We start from the raw sequence: 23,965 nt of genomic DNA, 5'->3' as shown, positions 1-23,965 counted from the left end.
ATAATTGCCTTATCAATGTAAATGAAAACTTACGAGACGATTTGTGAGGCTGTGTGCGTGATATTGATTGTAATGAATTTTATACGTCGTTCTCATTTATGTTAGGTACTTAATTACACACGACAAATAAAACAACTTGAGCCGATACGTATAGACACTTCCAAAGACGGTGGGGGCGAGGGGAGATAGGAATCGTATGTTTTCGGATTAATTCGTTCGTAAAATCGTCTCCTCCGATAAGAATGGCAACTGCTGTGTACTAATTGAATCTACAATTGCGCTGGGATGTCTGATTTCATTAGACGCCGATGTGTGAGTGGCGGGAGGGGTAAGCGAGGAATTACTCCCCGTAAACATTAACGAAAAATTGCTTACTTAATATGTCAAGGATAATAGGACTGACGTTACGTCATTAAAAATGATTTAGCAAGATCCCGCGTAATTGTTGATTATAACATATCTGTTCTGAAGACGCAAGAATCAATTTGAATATTCAGAAAGCGTTCGCATCTTGAAAACAACACGACGAGGGCGAAAATGTGTATTGTTTCAGAATAATGGTATTTATATGCTACATTGGTTTCAAGGGAAATCACTCTCTGAATCGTCCATAACGTCTGTATCAGGCACTTGCGAGTTCCAGAAGCGAAACGTCGCAAGCAGCGGACCGGCTTGTCTCTTACGCCGTTCGTCTTCTGAATGCGGTCCCGAATCCGATATTACTTAAGCTCGTATTGAAATTTAGGTGGGGGCGAAGATTTGGTAGAATATTAAACATTCACGTTTATTAGTTTGTCCTCGAACGTATTTGGAAGTCTAAACGGGGGTAGTTTCGATGGGAAACTCGGAAAGTGTGTTAACGAGTCCACCCCGTAGTGTATTTTGCTAATGGGGATTACATCCAGTCGATTGTGCGGTGTAACTTCGTCGGGACAAAAACTTGACGCAATAACTGGTTGATGCGAGAACTTTTTGTCACGTATTCGCAACGTAATTGAAAGTTTAGCTCGATGATTACAACACGTAATGGAGCGACGATCGAGCGAGATGAAAGGGCCGAGTATCAAAGGCGCCAATACGAAACGTTTATGAAAAGCTAGAAGAAAATTGGTATCGTATGATCTACTTTTTATACAGATAAAGGGGCATACAAAGGCCGCTATCGGAAGGAAAACGAAAGGGTAATGCGGGCATAAGATGCGCATCGTCACACACGGCCTAATCACAGTCTCCCCAACCTCCCCAACTTTTGCATATTGCCCAAACTTCCCCACTGGGGTGTATATTTTTGCTGGTAGGATAATTCTTTACCGCATCAACTGTTGCTATTCGATTTTCGATTTTGTTACCTTCTTTTACAGTTGTTTAGGATGTAATGTGACAATTTCGCTTGCGGGATGGTTCTTACTGTTTTGCGGGTAGGAGAAATAAGTTTATCGGAAAGTGGGTTTTATCGTCTACGAAATAAGGTTGCGGGGATGTTTTCGCGTGTGTAAGCTCGCGTATAAGGGTGCTATGACGTTTGAGGGATTCGTCTTAATTGTGAGTGTTGTGTTCTAGTATTGATTTTTTAATGTGTGTCTCGCTTTTATCTGTTGTACGAATGTGAGCGACCGCATTTTCATTTTAACTCTAATTAGCTGTTGTACGATTTTGTGTTTCGGTTTTGATAGCTTGTCGTTAATTACGACTACGATGTTTGTTTATATGGAAGGTTTAATAATCGAAAAATAATAAAGTTGCGCAATTACTCAGTGCAATTAAGAAAGATTAAAATGAAAGAGTAAATCACGGTACTTGTGCAATGTAAAGAAAATAGCATATCTCAGTTTATTATGAGCACCGTAAATATTCTAACATCAGGGCAATTACCAGAAACAAATATTAAAATTCCCGGCCACATTTCATAGCGACTAACGATCACAATGTTGCTACAATCAAAAAAGGACATAAAATGGAAATGTTTCTAGAAATCGCTAACCCACTTCATGTGGTAATTAATGTCAATTTTATTTATAATTATAATGGCGGCGAGCGTGTTGTATGAAAAAATGATTTGCAATGTGTCAACATAACTTGACCATCTGCTGAGCAAGAATGATAAGTACTAGGCATCTAGACTGTAATTAAAGCCTGGATCTTAAACGCACTCTAGATTATATTGAATTATCTTATGCTATAAAATTGTTGGTGTTTTTATATTCAAAAATGCTTTTTGCTGCTCCCTTATGCTCGTTTTGTATACTGGATATGGCTTATAAGTTATGTGGGGTATTTTTGCAAAGATACATGCGTAGATGGAAAAATTCGCTTTAAAATTACTTGTTTGTGTACTATTCATTGTTGAGAGTATGCTATATATTCCTACATATGTCAATAAAAACTAACAAGTTAGTTGCTTTCGTAATTCTATCGTCAATAGACTCAATTACATGTTTAATATCATTACCGTAAAGTGGTGTTTCCACTGTCTGCAACCGAACGATAAGTCCCCCTTTCTTTAAACTATTTGCACAATTCCTTTATAACTTATTTCTATTTGATTTGTCTAATTAGAAAAGTCCCTACTAATTGCTGTATATCGAATTTTGTCATTTATGAATTGTTCTGTTGTTTTCGTTTTAAGGTTGTTATTGTAGATCTTAAATACTTTGTAAACCTGTTAAATATAATTGCGTTGAATTGTTTTGTAATATGGGTAGCTTTTTTCTTTTGAGCATCGGAATTTTTGAAGGCCGTAGTAACTATTGGACGTTAAATGTTATTGTATTGAGAATGAGTTTTTTTATTACTAATGAGAACTAAGTGTTTTTATGAATTATTTTGCACGTAAATATCGTTGAGGTGAAACAATTTCCTGTCTATTTTGTTTCTTTTAACGCTGTCAACAGCTCGTTAATATTATTAGAATTACTACCTTTTATAAGTAATGCAATGCACTGATTTCGGTTTCAGCTATGAATTTTCTTCTCCATCCGATTACAAGTCATCATTAACTAAAACCTGATCTTTCGGTTTACTTTAGTTATTTTTTCAATAAATGGTGTTCTTTTGACACATTTTCCAGTTTTCTTTTGGTTTTCAATACTTTAGCTAATTTTTCAATACATTGCTTTTTCTAAATATTCCCTCAGTGTAACCTTTAAACTGAATAAACCAAGTCACATCTGAAGTCATAACTCCATCAATCTCCGGTACTCCCGGATCGGAACTGAATTCAGCCGAGTCATTTATCCTTGACATCGAATATCCAAATTGTGTTAAATTTACCTTATTTTCCTGCAAATATTAGATTACTTAACAATTTTAGTAACAGGTATAAAATAACATTTATTTGAGTTATTTTAAGATTCATTTTTAATTGGAGATAAGAATCTACATGTGTTGTTCCTGAAACTATTTAAGCTGCTTTTTGTTTATCTATATTATGAGCTATCTCAACCATGTCACAAATATGTAAAGAATATTAATTCATTCATTCATTTATCTTGCTTCTTAGATACTAAAATGTGAAGATACTTTCCAAAAGCATGAATAATCATCCAAATTTTAATTGGGCAAAAACGATATTTTACCAAAACCCACATTTTTACCCTCACTACATTACTCAAAATTATCTACTTCTGATATCTTTGCAAAACACCCCGGTTTGATGTATGTGCGCCGAAAACGCGAAAATTTTAAGGCGTTACCATCCCCTTTGTTTTTTAAATTTTAAATTTTATTGTCTAGAGTTGATATTTATTATCTGTGTTGGCTTGATTAGATTCTAGATTAATACAAAACAAGAAATCGTTATCGAAATCATCAATATCAAAAATGTCATATTCTTGTGTTGTATATATATTATCCAAATGTATATATATCTATACCTATAATATGTATTAATACCTACAATATTCAAATTGTAATACATAATATCTTCTACATACATTTCCCATAATTTTAAGTTTTCATGAAAATAATTAATTACATACATCTATAATAACTAACAGCTGTTGTTCCAACCTACACACAGTTTATGTTTTCACGCGCACCACATCGCCTTAACGCCAAAATTTTCATTTCGCGAAAAAAGCATTTCTTTTAATTCCTCATGACGTTCGTATAATTGCATCGTATCGCGTGCGGCCAATCACGTGTCGGCCCCGTTGCTGACCAAATTGTCTGCTTCGGTTATTTATTACACCTATTTAATTCTTACTTGTCTTTGGTTGTTTTGAAAAATTGCACCTGCAACCATTCTGTTTGTTAATTGTATAAACCTTAACACTCTGTTATTTATGCCCCAAAATCAAGACGTTCCTACCTTCCATAGTAGGTAATAGGTATCTACTATCTAGCTTGCTAATAAATGCAAATTACTTGCATAAAACAACTCGATGACTAAACCAGACAAGGAACAAAGGCGATAAGTTAGAAAATAAACGACAAAACCTATAAAGCGCAGGATACATTGCCTTCCATAATACGAACTAATAACAACATGAACTTAGTTTTCTATTCTGTTTTATAACTGCAGCGATAGACAGGCAATAAATGAGCTCCCCGAACTTATAATTGCTTCATTTCGTTGTCGGCTGCCACAAAACTACAATTGCATTCCAATTGTCTATGCCGCGTGAATTTCGAGCGATCGACTCGCGTCGAAGCGAAAAACGAACATCTGACAGAAACTAATCGTTGAAACTACTAATGGCTCCTGTCAATGCATTTCAAAAATGGAATCCGAGTCACGTCAAGCTATAGACAAATTTACCGCCAATTTCGCTGTCAACGTCATTGTCATGTTTCGAATTTCAAATGCAAAACTATGCAATTTACAATCACCATTGTAAAAGATATGCAATGGATACAGCGTTCGCAGGGTATTTTTATATGCGGTTTTCCGATCACGCATACTTGATAGATGTGATGACGTATGTTGTCAATCAACGGCTCGTTTTGTAAAAGCACCGCGACATTTGTTGTGAATATTTATGAATCGCTAGTGATGTCGTGACAATCCACTAAATGGCCGATAAATTTTCGCATTTTAATTTCAATAGATGCGCTGTCCGCCGCTCCCGTCATAATTCGAATGAAATGTGAAGCGGATAGGCCGAAATCTCTTTTGGCGATTCAAAACTCATGTCCGGCTGTTCAATCATTCACGTCATTTATCATTTTTCCTCGAAATGAAACTCGCTCGGAACTATACAGTGAGCAATAGATGTGGAAAAAGAAAAAGGAACACGCCGTAGAAGCTATCCGAGCGTCTTTTTTGTTTTCAACAGTTGGTATCGCTGGGCAGATCGCCGGAATCGAGAGAGGGGTCGCGTCGTAGCCGGGCCTTGCGTTCGGTGGATGTTTAAATTCGGTCGGCTAATAATGGTAACCCGCCAATTCTCATGTTTGACCAGTTTGACAGATAGCCGACATGGATTCCACTTTGTGACGGCGAAAATGGCGTATTATGCGTTTTTTATTCGTCCACTTGTCTTTCATCACGTCTTTTGTGATTGAGCCTTGTACAAATTTATGACGATGGATTGTCAGGGGACGAATTGGTTCTGTTTTGTTACTTTATTAGATTCCAATTGTCTATTGCTATTGACGTTCGCTTCCCCATTGTTTTCGTTCGTGATCTTTTTCTTGTTATGGGTTAATGTGTTTCATTCGGTACTATGTTTTCGGTTTCAGTGCGTTTTGATGTGATAATGGTTTTAGAGGATATGTAAATTTTTAAATCAAATATCCCCGTTTTGGACGTATCTAATGAATGTTATAATCACCGATATTTTAGGTTTTGAAGTTAGAGTTCGTTACAAGACAATATCTAATCTATAACAAACAACGACTAACAAAGAAATTACCAATACAAATGTAGCACTAACCCATCAACACGTTAGGCCAAAAGTCAAAAAGGCAAATCAGACATGCAGCCACGCGTTGAAAAAGACCAGTAATTAAACTAAAAAGCTGCCCAATAAAAACCTGTAACTGTGACGGTCGAAAACATAATTGTCCATAGTAATGATTGTAGGTAATTGTCGGGGTTGAACTTTAACCCTCCTGAAGGAACCCTTAGCTTAAGGGATGAGCTGTAGCGGACAGAAGCGCTAGATTTCAATAGATTTAGTTCGATTAGAATAATTAAAGAAGTAATACACCACACTTGTGGAATAATTTACTAGTAATCAATAAGTATGCAAGTGCACTTACAAAAGTTTTAAAATGTCTGCAATACAGGATTTTTAATTAATAACTTTTGCCAAATTATTAATCCTAGAAATGAATTATCAATTTTATCGCTTTTTATCCAAATAGTCAATTAAAAAAACTAATTGAAGTGTTTCTTAAAATCTAAAATAATTTTGTTTGAAAACAGCGATTGGTGCATTTAAAAATCGCTTCTTCTCATGGCATCGCTTCCGCTCTTAACCTACACCGATCGTCTAATAGCGGTCAACGCAGGGCCGAATTAAGACAATAATGACTCGCGGTTCTGTCCGACGGAAATTTCGTTTCGGCTAATACTTTTTATGTGAACTGTACTATTTGAATGCGTTGTGTTTACAAGCTTTTTGTGCGGACCGTATTTACGCCAGTTTATTTAGAATGAACGAATAAATTAAAATGAATAGCTTAAATTACTTGTTATAAGCTTGATTATAATTGAAAAAAAGCAAATTTAGATAATGGCTTATATTTAAATATTTTGTTTAGCTATTCAACTATAATTCTAATTTAATTTAAATTAATATTTTTTACAGCTCGCGGAAACTTTAGTTTAGGAAAATTTTGAGTTTATTGCTCTCGAACAATATTAAGGTATTAATGATGTTATAAGTAATTATAATTTAACGATATGTATGTGTGAGTTTTACTTTTAACATTATGTATGTGTGGGTTTTACTAGATAAGATGTTATAAATGTTTTATATCAATTAAATAATATCTATGATAAAAACCCACGATACAACAGGAGTTAGGCCACTAATTAATTCAAATTTAATTAAAATATTGCTCATAAAGAGCAACTAACGAGTTTCATGACAATTCTATTTATTTGAAGGAATATTCCAAGTTATTTAAGTCGTTTTAGGGCTGATTTTTCAATCCTTGGTTAAAACTTATCCGTCCAATAAAGTATTACACGATAATATTAAAATGTCACGTAAACTGTCAAATACAGGTAATTAGAATACATTTTTCAAATGGTAGTTTAATACGTTATTCAACGAATAAGTTTTAACCAAGGATTGAAAAATCAGCCCTTAAAAAAGAAAATCTCAGTAAGTACATAATATTATACACTTACGATAAAGTTTGTTTTTTAGACATTCAGTATTTTTCTTTTTCTTATACATATTATGCTTATTAGTTACCAAACTTCAATTATTTTTTCATTAAGATTCTTAGGTAAAGTTATATTAACTCAAATAAAACCGCGTGAAAAAGCTAGTAGTCCAATTAAGGCTTAGGTATACAACTTCGATTGTCATAAAAATAATCAAATACGTTACTAAAAACCTTAATCTTCTTCAAACGTGTCAAATTCAAGGTTTCCCTGATATTTGTTCTTTTTAACTGATACCATATAATATGTCAAGGTGTAAACAAATCGAGGCATTTTCAGCTTTATGTAATTGTAATAAAGTATACAATGCGTCAATATTTGTGAAGATTAACTTGTCTATCAAAAAGACGTCCAATTTGTATGGTAAACAATTGTTTGATAAATTAAGTAGTTGTATTTTCTTCCGTATTTCTTTCCTCATATGATTTCGGCCTAGTGCTCTACTTCGATCACTTCAAATCCAAAAACCTACAGACTCAAGAAATCCTACTCAAATCAGTGCATCCATTCCAATGATAATTCGACAGACAAACAAGTTAACAACACTGTTTACTTTTCGCTATAACCATCAATACATTAGTTATTTAGCACTTACGGTCCGCCCCTGTTTTACCCGTGGTACATAGCACTCAGGGATCACGTACATATTCAATTTTGAATTTTTAAAATCGTTCCATTAGTTTCTGAGATTAGCACGTTCAAACAAACAAATCAACTTGATATAATACAAAAAAATCACATCAAACATTTCAATTATCACATACAGTGATTAGGTACATATTATTTACCTAAATACCTAGTTACATCACCTATAGAGCAGACTTCCTGCATCCGTTAGCCATCTCTACGCTTCGATGACCACTTGATACAATTGATTGCCGAAGGTCAATTCCGCCATTTTGAATTTTGTTTTTTTTATGTCAGAGCAAGCAAAGGACTTGGTCATCTAATAAGTGGTCATCAACGCCCATAAACACGAGTAAAAGAAAGAAAAAAAATTAAGGAAAATTAAAATAACATGTAGAAAAAGCAATTTTTCAGATTAATTATATTATAACGACAATCCACAGATTATAGTGTTCTTCAATTATGATCATGAAAAATATATGACGACACATAAACAAACACGATATATCTACTATTATTAGTTTATTTAAGCATTATTTTATTAACTAAATGACGCGTTAAATTATTTTATACGATTTTACAATTTAATTCTACTTATATGTTAAGATTTTTATGGCACTTTTAATTAGTACAATAATGAGATTGGTGTTTCATTTTTGACTATAAGATATTATTTATAATCTGTAATAAATGATAATGCTTTATGACTGTTTGTTCTGAGTTACGTATTATATTGTTATAAGTAATTACTGTTTAATTCGGAAAGTCCAAGGTTCATTTTAAAACGAGTAACAGGAAAATCCTATGGAGATATTTAGACTATTTTTTCAGCGAATTGTTATATTTCTTTGAGTATTATTTTCATTCTCTTTATAATGGTTGACGTAAAGGTACTTGTTTATAAACAAATTTGAGAGCACACAGATTCCTCTCAATTACAAAATAATGAAGGAATTAATATTTATAATTTTGGAATATCTGAACAACATTACATAGATTCTAATTTACCTAAAGATATATCCAAGAAGGAAAATACATTTATTTATACAAATAAGACAAATCTTCCTTTCCTTCCTTCTTTCTTTATCTATTAATTTTAAGAAAATCAATAATAAACATAAATTATTCCTCACTATAAAATCCATTTATTTCCAGATCGCGCAATTAGTAGAAGACGTGAGACGGTTACAAGCATCGCTGTCAGCGCTTCAAGAAGCGCACGCGAAGCAACTGCAGCGGCTGGAAGAGAGGCTGGATGAAAAGAAACAGCACATAGCCAGGCTTGAAGCGAGGCTGGATACGCAGAGGGACTACGATGATATTAAACGAGAGATCAGGTAGGTAGATGAAGGTTGTAGCTAATCAAGACAGTCATACTAATATTATAAATGCGAAAGTTTGTGAGGATGGATAATTATGTATGCGTGTGTTTGTTACTCTTTCACGCAAATACTACTGAGCGATTACAATGAAATTAAGCACACATATAGAGGGTAACATGGATAGGTATATCCCGGAAATCCCACGGGAACGGGAACTATGCGGGTTTTTCTTTGAAAGGGTGTATACGTATTATATCAGGTACATAATACATATATAAATAATCGTAATCGTAACCCAATTAAATGAAGAATTAAGAAAACATAGAGCAGCTCTATCACATTTTCGATTCAACTATAAGATGTTCAATGGTGTGATGTATAAAAAAATCATATTAATATATTAATCATTTATGAGTTATAAGGCTAATCCATACTAATATTATAAATGCGAAATTAACTCTGTCTGTCTGTTACTCAATCACGCCTTAACTACTGAACCAATTTGCATGAAATTTGGTATAGAGATATTTTGATACCCGAGAAAAGACATAGGTTTTATACCGGAAATCTTACGGGAACGGGTTTTTCTTTGAAAACGCGGGCGAAGCCGCGGGCGGAAAGCTAGTAATATATATAGAAGTGAAGAAAGATAAAAAGTCAATATATAAAGACCATAATATGAGTTATATTGATACAAGAATGTGCAATATTCTCTTAGAGATAATATTAATAATTACTTTGCGACACACTCTTGCAAGCGTTTCCTAACCGACTAATGTAAATCAGTTGATCTTGCTATTATATGTTACGATAGAGCAAAAACGGCTAGACCGTTTTGGATACACATAAATTAATTTACTGATTACTGTTTGAGGAATTATTTTGTTAAACGCGTTTTATGTGCCTGTATGCATACCTTCCTATACAAAAATTAATTCGTCGGTTTGATAAGATTACTATGTTGTAACAATGCTTACAGTATTATAACTATAAAGTCAAAATCTGCAGAAATATTTAGTAGTTACAGAGGGACAAAGAAACATACCTACATACAAACAACCTTCACATAGTACCTGACCAGTACTGAGTAGTATATAACCAAAAACATATAGGAAAATCGAACCCTAGACCTCTTTACAGCTTAACCACTGATCTCAAAGGTATTTCAAGGCCTACGTTAGATGTAAACACAGCTAATCTAAAGGTCTACGACCTGGCGTTATCAAGTTTATTAACATCACCGTATCTTGTTGGAATCTATCAGCGGAACAGAGTTTCATTAAAATTATCACATGGTTAAGGAGATTTTTTTAGGATGAGATTGTATGTATTTCTATATTTAAATTTCGTCAAATTATTATGAATCGATAGAAAACTGAGATTAAGTGCATTCAAAAACATGGTTTTGGATAACAGAAGAAATTACAAAATTGCCTACCTTTAGTTCCTGGAATAAGAAATGTCAATTTCAAGCAAGCGACTACTAAAACAAACTAGCGCTCCTGACTTCACTCGTGGTACGTACATAGCAGAAGTATTTTCGAAATCGGTTCAATAGTTCCTGAGATTAGCGCGTTCAAACAAACAATCAAAATCACTAATTTCCAGATACAGTACAGATTGCACAAAAATGAGTAACACAATAAACAGAGAATAGGAAATAATTACAAACAACGGCAGTGATCTTTGTTCAGTTTGTTTGCTGACCCTACCTTTGACTGATAACATTACAGGCGCCTTGTTATATATTATCACTACATAGTATAAAACAAAGTGGCTTTCTCTGTCCCTATGTCCTTATGTATGCTTAAATCTTTAAAACTACGCAACTGATTTTGATGCGGTTTTTTTTTAATAGATATAGTGATTGAAGAGGAAGGTTTGTTATGTATAAACAAAATATGGATCTGCGATATCCGAATTGTATGCAAATAAAATAAAATAAAATAAAATAATTTATTAAGTTAAAGATACAGCGGGCGAAGCTGCGGGAATAACGCTAGTTAGAGCATAAATACGTTGTCTGTATGTTGAATAAAATAATATTGTAGAGATTGTGATTGTTAATAAGTTGTAGATTCAATTTTTTTAAGAAAGTGTTTAAATATCATAATAGGTAATAGATTTAGGTCTGCATTATGAAAATTCGTTTTTTACTAACACTATTTACAGAACGTATAATATTTAACAAAAATAGATGAAAATTTTCACAACTAAGTAGTTACTGCCAAAAAAACTCCTAATTTTTTTGAAGTCGGTTAAAAAGCTACATAGGTACCTACCACTTTATTATTTTCACACATCTTATCCCAAAAAAATACTTTAATTTACCCCACATCGATAATGTTCCCACCTACAGGAAGCCAAAAAAACAACCCTGGGAGCGATTTGGTAAATCAATACACAGTACAAACAGTGGTCGGCTGCTAAATTCCGTATCTCGAACCGTTTAACATACAAGTGGTATGTTTACATACTGAACGTTGCTATACTGTACAAACATTAAAAAAACTAAAAAAAAAATTGGAAAAAATCGTCAATGGAAGGGTTTCGAAGGATTTTGATTTGTTGATGCTCCGCTGATCCGCTCAGTAGTTTTGGAAATACTGATTTATTTGGCGCCAAAATCGACTTTTTTGTTATTTTTGTTAATATTTTTGCCAGTGTTTAAAATAAAGACAGCATAAACGATATATCTCTCAAGTTTAAAACCAAGCTTTTTAAAGCCGAAGTGTGAAAAAAACACCTAAGTATGCATTATTATATAGGTACCTACCAAAAAAGCAACCTTTTGGTTGTATCCTGATTTAAAATATGTTTATTTGAAACCTGTTATCACTATTTTTTAATTCATCAAATTATATATTCTCGTTTTAAGAAAAAAAAATATTAATTTTACTGTAAAATAGTATATCTATCGAAATTCCTGCATAAAATTCATTGTATTTATAACACACGCGAGTATATAAAGTTGATTTTAATCATTTCTTAGATTACATTACAGGCAATATTAAGATGCTAATTTGCTTCTAATATGAATTTTAAACAGCAGATAAGTAAAACTTGCATTTACCCTCGACTTTGCTCGCGAATTTACTAACAAATCTTAAAAACCTTGATATTTATTTAATTATTCTAGACGATATTGACTATCCTTAATGATGTGATTTTAGCCACTAATAGAGCCGTCAAGTTAATGTTTCAGTTAAACTACAGTTAACACTTAACGCCTGTTTACAGTAAACACGTACAAAACTCAACCGCGAACGTAAACACCGTTTAAAGTAATCACAGTTTGTCCAAACATCTTTTGAACTTGATTTATTGGTTGTAGGTTCGATTCCGTTTTCTGAAATTACATTGAAGTTAAGAAAAAGTTCATACTTTCTACTTGTAACCAAAGACAGTATTAAGAAAATAAACAGCATCCCTAATAAATTATTAATTCTAAAATGTCGACTATAGAAACGTTAAATTTTGTGAAGGAAGAATCTTTTACGCAAAAACAGCTGATCAAATCTGTATGAAATTTGATAAACATTACAAATTTAAAACCTAAGTTACTACGTATTAGGCTCTCTCTCTCTCTCTCTTCAGCCTTTTTCCGTCCACTGTTGGACATAGGCATCTCCTAAAGCACGCCATAGAGCTCGGTCTTCAGCTTTTCGCCGCCATTGAGTACCAGCAACCCTGCGTATTAGGCTCACGAAAATAAATCTCCAACAAATACAAAAATGGTCATGCCTTCTATTCCAATAATAATGCAGTCTGTTCCATAATTAATATTGACACAGCCAATCACCTTAAAACTATCAAATTAGCTATATCTATATTCCCATACGATTCTCAGTAATCAGCCGGAAGAGCCTTAGATAAGAGCTATTAGTGATCAGTTTAAACAATTGTTAACACCTGCCTGCTATCAGGTGTCATTCGTCTTGATAAACGTATATTATAGAGTTCGGGTGTGAAAATTTGATGCTGTTATAAATAAAAATGCTGAAAAAAATGCAGGAAAATGTGATGCTGTTAGGAAACTGCTGAAAAAATGTAGATAGGTAGCTCGGAATAGGGCAGAACCGCAGGATAAAGATGGTATGTTTTCCTATAAAGGTATTTTTACTATATAGACTCCAAGTTTTATCAAAAACAATCATTTTGGGGTAATAATAGATGAGATAAACATACACTTTCTTATGAGTAAGATTTTAATTTTGCATTATTTGAAACTCGACCAGTCTGATTTGCGTATCAAACGGGATTGAAACTAATCGGTTATAAATCGGAAATAAATCGGTAAAAGTTCTATAAAAAATCGTAAACATACGTAGTCGCAGGCAATAACTAACCACGTTAAAGAACCAAAGGACTTGTACAAGTGTAACACAAACAATTCCTTCATCCCAGCTGTGACAAGCATTTTATTGTCGAACCCATTTATAAATAGCGGATAACTCGTAACCAATGTTTTTCATAGTTTAACGTGTTATTTTTACCAATATGGCCGACCTATGAGCGGCGTCTTTCATCTGTCAAAGGAGTGACATCAAAGAGACACCGCGACATAAAATAGCGCCTGTGCAAACATCGTAAACAAAAAATGTGTAATACCTATCGATCGATGAATTTCGAATTTGTTATAAACAATGTTACTTTGATGTAGCAGTTTATGATCGTTCAACGGACGTATGATTATTAATTATGTGATTAATTGTAACGGTTCTGATTATAAGGATGGTTGACCGAGTTTAGGTACGGCCAATCTTGACTATTGGCCTAAATAGTTATATGTACACTCCCTATTTCATAACTCTTATAGTCTTACGGGATCCATAAATTAATCGTTAAATAACATTTTCTTTGATATAGATAGGAGAAATACTTACTATTAACTATATGTACATAGGAAACATTAAAATCCCTCTATTCAAAAAGGATTTACTTCGGAAGAAAACAGTAAAAGAATACATCAAACCTAAATAAAACGATAAATCGTGAACATGGAATAAAACGAGTGCAAAATCGACAAATCACTTCGAAATATCAGTTGTATTTGTACGAAATATTCGTGCCTTCACCCTCGCGTTTCTTTTGACATCAGAAAACTATCGACTTACACGGAAACTGATAGATAACGAACACAATAGAAAAAGAAAACCACCCCGTTTCAATTATTGCCGTGGACACGCGATCGCGAACATTTGTCGACTTTCCCATGATCAGGCCGGCTCTATTATCGCCCAAAAATAATCTTACGTAATCTGTGGCGAATATCTATGATCCTCTATATTTAATCTGTGCTCAATAGCAACCGTTCGAAGCACCTGTAGCGGTTTATTGCTTATTTATACCGTTTCTCAAGTCGGGATTAAGTTATTGCCAGCCTCCGAAGATTAAAGCTTAATGGCGGGATAGATTGATTTCTAGACGATACCGCGCCAAATCCCGCTTAATGCCGTGATCGAGTGTTCGCTTTTTGAATTTTGATTGCGATTCCAAGATGCCAAATTTAAATTGGATCGCGTCTTTGGTTATTAATCTGTGTTCATTCGGAGTTAAGACCCTCAAATTAGTTTACAGTCGAGCCACAATAAATCTTGATACGTGTGTCTTAATACGAAAAGCAAACTTTCATGTCAAATTAAGCCTTTACGAAAGAAAGCCAGTCGGGAACGAATTTTAAATGTTTATTGCTGTGTGTCAACAATCAGACTTTCGGTTAACATCGTTGAATTCACAGAATTAAAGTTTGTAAAGACATAAAAATAAGGACCACGATGAAACGCAGTCGATTCAACTTTTCAACTTAACAATGTTGACGCTCTAAGAAACTGAAAAAGGCAAATAGGAGAGCGCTTATCTCTTGTTTAATTAAAAACTGAGCACACACGATTTACATATTACCCAGGACAAAGCAAATAGCGTGGTACATGGTACATACGAGGCGTTCTATATATCAATAAACCTATCGTGGACACCTGTCTCCATTTGCTTAGGCGCTGTTTGTGTTACATTTAACGAAAGTTTAGTCACACACAAATTATCAACTAATTTACGCTTCCCGACATTTTTGGGGACCATAAACGGTCTAAGCTTTTTACTGGCTGTTTGTCTATGCCATGGAACGCGGCCTCAGTCCACACGCGTCTTGAAATTAGAAAAAAAAGAAACGTCAAACGTCAGGCGGGCTTCGACAGCGCGTCGATGCGTTCGGAAAGGCGTAACGGATCGGTATTGACCAATCAATCGGGGCGCGATTGGTCAGCGGGCCAGCTGGGCGGGGCGTGCGTTATCGCTCTCAGATGATTTGGCTGATAACGTTCGATTGTGACGTCAGCGTATTGTTGAAGCCTTGTGTCGATGGAACACAATCGTGGAGATAAGACGCCAGTGATTGTCAATTGTTATTGCGATTGCTTTTTTGATTGCGCACGAATTGCGAAATTTGATTGGCTTGAGTTGTTTCGTGAATCGATGAGGTTTTTTTCGAAACAATATTATTTATAACTTATAACTATATATTGATAACTATGTAAACTTAACTATATTTAGTAGTTTATTATCAATAGAAAAGGGATTTCTGTTCTGACAATTAGATCTCTAGATAGCTTATACATCTCGTTTTAAATCGAACTCAATTACATAGACAATATTTCAAGTGTTGGATGAATTTTATGATACACAAGTCTAAAACTCCTCTACAAGAAGTGGGTTAACATTAACGGAACCTATTAACCGAGTGAACTATAAAAGATGCATAAAATCGAAACACTTTATAAGTGTGTTAAGGTAAAAACTTGGTGTCATGATAATATTTTACGGCGACGTTACGATGGAGTCGCTTTTAAAAGTTTTCCAAGTGCATTAGTAAGGTAATATTGTTAGACTAGAAGCGTCTCTATGGATTTTAGCACTATTTCACATGCCCTTGGAAAGTTTAGGTTGTAACTAGCTTTGCCTCGTGACATGCTGTGTAACCTTTATAAATTAAATATGTTTAGTTGATTCTGTGTTTAATCAAATTTTTACTGCAAGAATAGTAGGTATATTGCGGTTTTCTTGAATATTTTATAAAAATAATTCATTGTAAAGTTGTCCTTAAAAGTTGATAAATATATCTACCTACGTATTAAATTATTCTAATAAATTTGGATGTAACAAACCTAAATGAAATAAGTCTATAAATAATTAATCGTATCGCGTGACTGGCATTATTAACACTTAATAAACAATAATTTATGTAAAAAATATACCAAAAAAATATAGTTCTAACCGACTCCACGCATTCGCTAGTCTACATAAGCTTAAAATCATCTCTTCATCTAAAAACCTTCAAGGTGGCACATTAAATATTACGAACCTTCCTATGTCGTTGAATGAATTTACAAAGATGTTTTCTTTTAATTAACGGTTAACGCGAAAACATATTTGCCTCCCGTTTTGTTTTCTTACAATTAATGATGTTTTAGAAGAAAAAAAATTAGTTGTAAAGTCGGTTTACTGACGATAGTTGAACGTGACAACGTCTTAAGGCGTGCTTCTTTGTCGGTCGTTCCGCGCTCTCGCTTGCACTATGGAACGCCTCAGAGTGAGGTAACGCCGCATGAGTCATATTTATTCGTGCGTGCAGCCGGCTCTATCGAATTATAAGACGTTGTCACGTCAAAAAGAAAATAAAAACTTATAACATAATATAATACTTATTAAAACAACTCAAGGCCGTGAAATATCTTTAAAATTGAAATTAAGACTGTAAACTATCGCTTTACCGAGTGTAATCAACATCGAATCAGCCGTTTTAATGAGTAACAAACATTCAATAACAAAAAAAAACAAATGATAATTTATAAACAATTTTAAAGCTTTTCATTCACACTTACCTATTAATTATTCAAGTCAATATCGATATTTAACCGTTAACCAAAGTTTAAACCCCGATCAATTGCTACCATACAGTCGTAAACACCTCGTACCTTAATTACAGTTTAATATATCAATTAAACCTTTGATCGGAGTTTAAATTAAACGATGTAGTGGCATGAGTCCCTTGTGTGTGCATGCTTTGGAATTAGGTATGTTTGGAATCGTGTGGACAGTGCATTCTGATAATGCTGCTAATTATGTTATCTATTAGTTTAGTGTATTCAGTCGATTTTGTTTCATTTCTTTAATCTTTTAATAGTTACAAATGGATTTAAAAAAATCTCGTATTCTTACATTACTTCTTTAAGTATTATCCATAAATCTTTTATTTGTGTATAATATAAAGTCAAGTAGGTAATGATAGGATAAAATCTTAAAACTAATTACTGTACCTATTTTCATTATAATATATGTAAAAATATGTCAATAAGTTGCTCAGGTGTACGACATGAAAGATGGACAAACACATTCACATTATATTTAGTCAAATCGACAATTATATTACTGAAAAGTACCTCAGACGTCGGACTAAAAGGCATTACGTAGGTATTACTTAAGTATCGAATATTAATAAAGAAATCAAAGCGACAATTAGCAAAGACCCTTAATAAATTGAGCAGAGGAATTGATTAAAACCATTTCAGGTGAATTAATTAAGTATTTTAATTAATACGATATGCCGGTCCTTATTGCCGATATTCCTTTCATAAATTTATTGAGATTGAACCCTTTGGGCTCGAACCCGGTATATTAAGTGATAAGACCCCACCTTGTCCTGATAATGTTCCAGATAGCGCGTATTGTAAATTAATTTATATCGGAAGGTAGACTTTAATGTTCGAACGAATATTTTAGTTGTAGATTATGTAAAGTGTCTAAAAACCTATATTTTAATAATTTGTGTTATTAAAAATTATGTTCAAAATTTAAAATGTGAATGTAGATAAACATCATATCATAGGAGATAAAGTAATAAGTTACATAGTATCAAGTTATATGTGTATTTTCCTTGTTCCAGCATGCTCCGTTTCTCGGAGCTGGGCCCGAACGAGCGGCCACACACAATACCAACCCCTAAAGACATATTCGGTCATCAAAATCAGTAAGGATATTTATAAAAATGATCTTATTTAGAACATAAATACACTATTAGGAAACTATTCTGCTTTTGAAGAAATTAGAGTAATTTGATTGCATAGAATCTTCCCCAAAAGATTAGATAGATTGTTACTCTATCGCATGAACTGAACGTGTATTGTATTGTTGCAGCCTGCTGCGGTCGATGGAGCTAGGCGGCAGCGAGCGGGAGCGCAAGCCGGAGCCGCTCCGCTCGCCCGCGGCCCCGCAGCACGAGCGCAGCTCGGCCGAGCGCGAGCGCAGCACGGAGCGGCGAGAGCCAGGTCAGTGCCCGCGCCCGTCGCCGCGCCGTACGCCTCCCCCCGCCTCCTCCCCCCCCCTCCCGAGCCCGTGCCCGCGTAACCGTGCCGTGTGTGCAGGTGCGGAGGAGTGGCCCGCGTCGCCGCCGCCGCTCAACAACAACACGACGCACCACAACCACAACGGCGCGCCGGCGCCCAGCCCGTTCCGCTTCGAGGAGCACCGGCCGTACCGCTTCGCGGAGGACATGGGCCCGCTGCCGCCCGGCGCGCTCGTGGGCCGGCTCGGCGACTCGCTCATCCCCAAGGGCGACCCCATGGAGGCGCGCCTGCAGGAGATGCTGCGCTACAACATGGACAAATACGCCAACTCGAACCTCGACACGCTGCACATCAGCCGGCGCGTGCGCGAGCTGCTGTCCGTGCACAACATCGGCCAGCGGCTCTTCGCCAAGTACGTGCTGGGCCTGTCGCAGGGCACCGTCTCCGAGCTGCTGTCCAAGCCGAAGCCCTGGGACAAGCTCACGGAGAAGGGCCGCGACTCGTACCGCAAGATGCACGCGTGGGCCTGCGACGAGGCCGCCATCATGCTGCTCAAGTCGCTCATTCCCAAGAAAGGTACCTATCGTTGTTGTAACGTGCCGGTAGACTCGACGCATGTTCCCGTAGCCTTCCGAACGGTTAGCGCCGCTATCGGAGCTTGTCAAACGCGCCATCAATCACCGGGAGAATCCGACGATAGCTATTAGACGTGAACCCGAGCGATTAACCGCAGAACAAAAGATATTTTTGGTCGAACTTTGCGAACGCTTGCGCTTAACATTCATCTGGGTGATCATTTGCAATTTGTCACTTTTTTATGATCACCCGCCACGCTTTAACCGAGTTGCCATCGGCTAACTTGTAATGGCTTTCATTATTCCGATTAATAGGATAGGTCATTCGAACTCGCACTAATGCATTGGAAAATATTGTCTTAAAACACGTAACGATTCACAAACACGGTCAATTAGTATCTACTAATTAGTACATCGTTGGAAGTAAGTACCCATAAATCCGAAGTTACGTGTTTTAAGATAACAGTTAACGAAATATAATATGTAAGATACTTTTTCGCACTCGAAGATGGCAACTCAAGTTCCGCACTTATGTTTTGTTTAATACTTTTTATGTTGTTTCCTCTCCGAACCTTATCCTTTTATTTATTCCGTCTCCTCATCCCGTCGTATCCTGTGCGGAAACTATCTTCAGAGAATCGAGATTCCCTCCCTTGCTACATAAAGGGGGGTGGGAGGAATGGGGACATGGTCAAGCCCCTCCCAGGCGTACCGCGACTTCGATTTATAGTTTTAATACGTGTCGCTTTTGTTAATGCCGCCCGCCATTTTGTTTTAGTTTTTAAACACGCTAAAGAGTAAAGGATTTGAATGTTAATGTCTCGATGTTGTTAAAATGATTTATTGATGTGTGTTTTACGAAAAACGGCACACAATTATGTTACTAAAACACATATTGTCTCTAAAACGTACCTGACCGTGTGACCTTTGTGTCAAATGTTTAAAAAAACAATAGCAAATGTTTAAAGAAAGAACACGTAATGCACTAACACATGTGTGTATGTGTGTGTATGATGACAGGGCAAAAGTGTGTTGCCAATTTCAAAATCAAATGACCTTTGTATTATGCGTAGTCTTCAGGTAAAATGAATAAAATAAACACGCGATAAGATCAATTTCCTATTTCGTAATTAGCGCGCTATCAGCACAAAGACGGTCCTTGATCCCGCGTTCGCCACAGATAACAAATGACAGATAATGAGTGTTGCCATGACTCAAATTTGAAAAAAGATTGATTTTCTGACAATATCGATTCGAGTAGCGTAATGACGGACTGTAATAACAAGCGAATAATAAGCGGTCACAGCACGCAACCGTGAGAACACCTTTGTTGTTCTACAGAATAAGTTTGAGTGCATGATGTTACACGTCAACTGTTTCTGATTTTTTGAATAAAAGTAACATTTTAGCCGTTTTATATGCAAGGGGCATGACACGTAAATTTTGTTTATATCTTTTTTACTGTTCTCTTGTAAGAATACTGTTTTGAATATTATGTTTTATTGAGTTTTACGCTTTGATGATATTATAAATCTAACTAAATGTTTGTTGTTTTAACTAATATTCCATAGATGTCCCATGGCCCTTGGGGACAAACAAACAACATACAGAGATAACAGTACTCTTACATAACAGTAATAACACAATTACAGTGCACTATTGTGTGTTTGTTTCCCACGTTTAGTTCTCCCGTCCGAGTGTTGCCAGATCGACGTTTCCTATGTATATTTCCCCGTTTTTCTATTATTTTTCTTTAAGCAAAAGAGATTAGACAACAAAAACTACAATTACATCAGCAAATGAAGCAATATTTATTCATTGAACATTAACGATTGCAGTTTCAATTACAATAAGCAGATTATTGATTGGAAACAAGATAGTTTTTCAATTCTATCGATACAAAAAGCTACGATACTATAAACAGAGGCAATCGCTTTGTTAATATACTTGTATTCAACACTCGAATGCACTTCGCAATACTCATTTCTCACTCAATAAAATCGATGAATAAATACCCGCCTATGACTACTGAAGCCTGACTAAATCTTCATTATCATGTAAAAAAATTGTGTACACACTTATTAGATTATTAAGTCAATTACAGTCGCCGCCCATACCATTTGTAATAGCGATCGCGGAATAGCAAAAACGCCTTTATTAATTAAAACGGTAGGCGGGAAACGGCGTGAACTGCAAACTGGTATTAGTGTTTTTTCCACCTTCTAGTTGATTAGTTCTAAGTCACGGAATACATACGAGTATTATGCCAATTATACAAAACAGCGCATAAACAATCCATTTTTATCAATAAAAAGTTTTATGGTCGAATGAACATCGAATAATCGTTCGCGCGCTCAGATTCTAATTTGTTTTTCGAATTTCTTCATAAAATGCATGTGTTGTTTGTCAATAATAAATACAGAGTATAAATAGAGCTAAAGGTGAAAGCATAACAAACTTGCCATTTCGAAAATGTATCGCGTGCAAACAATGATACTTTCTTTAATTGTAAATTCAACTTTTTCAAAATAAATTACTGATCACTTGTTAGTGGACGTCCGTTGCGAATAACCGATATTATCGTGACTGGGTTCAATTCCCGGGCGAAGCGAATAAATCGGCTAGCTATCAACGTATATCAAAGAGCATGACCATCATGTAAACTTTTTCACACAAACATACATTATAAATTAACCGAGCATCATTTATTTACTTCATCCATCCATCCAATTATGTATCGTAATGGTGTTTTTTAATTATCATACGGGCAATAATAGAATGGCCAATGTAGCCATCGTAATAACCTTTAGTCAATACGCTGCGTCGATTTAAAGGCGTTTTTATCGACAAACTCAAACAGCGTGGCCGATGCGTCTCTAATTCAAAAAGACAGCCATAAATGGCGTTCGGAATAAAAAGTTTACATGCAATTATAAACAAAGAACGATTCGCGTGAAATGGAACGCAACAATTATTACACCAGTTTTTCAGATCGCATTCCGTTTGGTCTTTTGAAAATCAAATATGTAAAGCGCTTGAGCAATATTTGGATAAAGTTGGTCTGGGTTAAACCGAAGCGTGAAAATCTATTTTCAATGGCCACTATCGGCGCAGGACAGCAAGGCTTTCGAAGTTAACCCTCGATGCTCTTACCCCCATACACCTCTTAAACGCTAAGCAAATTTTAATATTCAATTCGGCTTTTGTTTCCAAATTGTTTGAGTTGCGTGTAATGAAACGGAACTAGAGGGTTAATTAGACACATAGACGTGTTATAGACGTTTTAAGTTAATGTTAATACAATTAGTTGTTTATATTGTATTCTATTTTAGCGTCGATTTGCACACAATGTATCTACGGGGATTATAAAAAAGTGTTAACATTATAGCAAACAATGTTTAATATTAAAACTTAATAATTTAAACGGCGCTTATTTTGTAAGACATCTTATTTATTTTTCCTTTTACTAAATCATAATGCTTAAAATACAAATTTAAGTCGCCTATAGCTTCAATAAGTTAGTGGTTGCGTTCAGAAACAATAGTGTCAAAAGCATTTAAGCTGTGCAAAGTTTTGAGTGTGTTAGCATTAATGCTCCGACCGACACATCGAACCATCCCAACTTGTCTTTCCGAACGTTAGTTCGAAATTTAAATTGTATTTGAAGTCTTGCATGAAACGTTCCATTTTTTTTTTCTTTTTAGTTGCCATCTTTTATGCTAAAAATGTGTTTATTATTTGCCTTTAATTTGTGTGCATAATATCTAAAATGGAAAATTAATGAAATTTTAGTAATAAGGGAACAAACGATACCCGTAAAAGGGTCTAACACATCGAAACTTTTAAACAACTGGGCTCGATCCTATATCATAAATCATAAACTCTCAAACAAACATTAAAATATTAACAACGGATAATCGAGTAATAATCATTTCGACGCTGTAATTTCATACTATAAAAATATCCATCGTCAATTATTAATGAAAAATGTTTACGATAATACGCGGAACGTTTAAGTCTTTGTTCGTACTTGCATAGCGCCTACCGCCATCTACCCGCGAGTAGGGGAAAAAATGTTAATCCCCGAATCGCTAACATAGACAGCGCTAAACGGGGAAAATTAACACGGGCGTCTTACACGAACAATTATAAAACTACGATTACCGAGAGACGCATTCAATTTACGCGGCATTTATTACGGGGCAACCACTACAAAAGACGGCGCAAAAACAAACAGCGACGGTAGCCACTTAGAAAGCGCCTTTGAAAAACTAAATGGCCGCTTAAAGAGCGTTTATGCTGAAATAACTCGAAAAGGCCAGAAAAAGCGCGGTATGCGGGCAACAATGTTCCGGCAACGCCATCTGTTGTGGAGCGGCGGCAGCGGCCAGGGGTCAACGAGTCATTTCGCCAAGAATGCTCGCCGACTCGCGGCCGCTTTGATGGCTTCCGACGAAGCAATCAGACCTCTTTACGGGCATATTTATGATTATAATACCGTGTCTCATTATATACTTTATGATTTTATACCTAACTGGCCGTCCTGGATAATAACCTTCGAGTAATTGTTACGCCTGTCGCGTAAACGAGCCGAGAGCGGACGATCGGCAACGCGCCTCTCGCTCTAACGCCGAACCTAATCATCATTTCTGCTTAATTATTATTCTTTCGCGATATATCTCGACGATAACATCGCGCGAGTCATACGCAAAAAAGGATTTATTTTATTATTTTACTCATATGTTTAATTAAGTAGGA

At 35.4% G+C, this 23,965-nt stretch overlaps 1 protein-coding gene across 4 annotated transcripts in view; it reads left to right on the top strand.

The window, feature by feature from the left end:
• The window catches only part of ct (homeobox protein, cut), a 119,916-nt gene that overhangs the window by 83,762 nt on the left and 12,189 nt on the right, over positions 1 to 23,965 (top strand). For 2 of the 4 annotated variants that reach the window (XM_089708817.1, XM_089708816.1), the window contains exons 4-7: positions 9,125 to 9,306; positions 18,233 to 18,316; positions 18,484 to 18,614; positions 18,711 to 19,208. In XM_089708817.1, the coding sequence (XP_089564943.1) occupies positions 9,125 to 9,306; positions 18,233 to 18,316; positions 18,484 to 18,614; positions 18,711 to 19,208 (895 nt within the window). The remainder of the gene's footprint in view (positions 1 to 9,124; positions 9,307 to 18,232; positions 18,317 to 18,483; positions 18,615 to 18,710; positions 19,209 to 23,965) is intronic. The other 2 variants (XM_089708818.1, XM_089708819.1) reach the window with 2 other exon arrangements.

The sequence above is a fragment of the Colias philodice genome, chromosome 21 (genome assembly GCF_061535455.1).
Source record: "Colias philodice isolate Cphi_HAF_F1 chromosome 21, ilColPhil1 Martin Lab GWU primary, whole genome shotgun sequence".
Taxonomy (NCBI): domain Eukaryota; kingdom Metazoa; phylum Arthropoda; class Insecta; order Lepidoptera; family Pieridae; genus Colias; species Colias philodice.
This window is presented reverse-complemented; position numbering and strand designations above follow the sequence as displayed.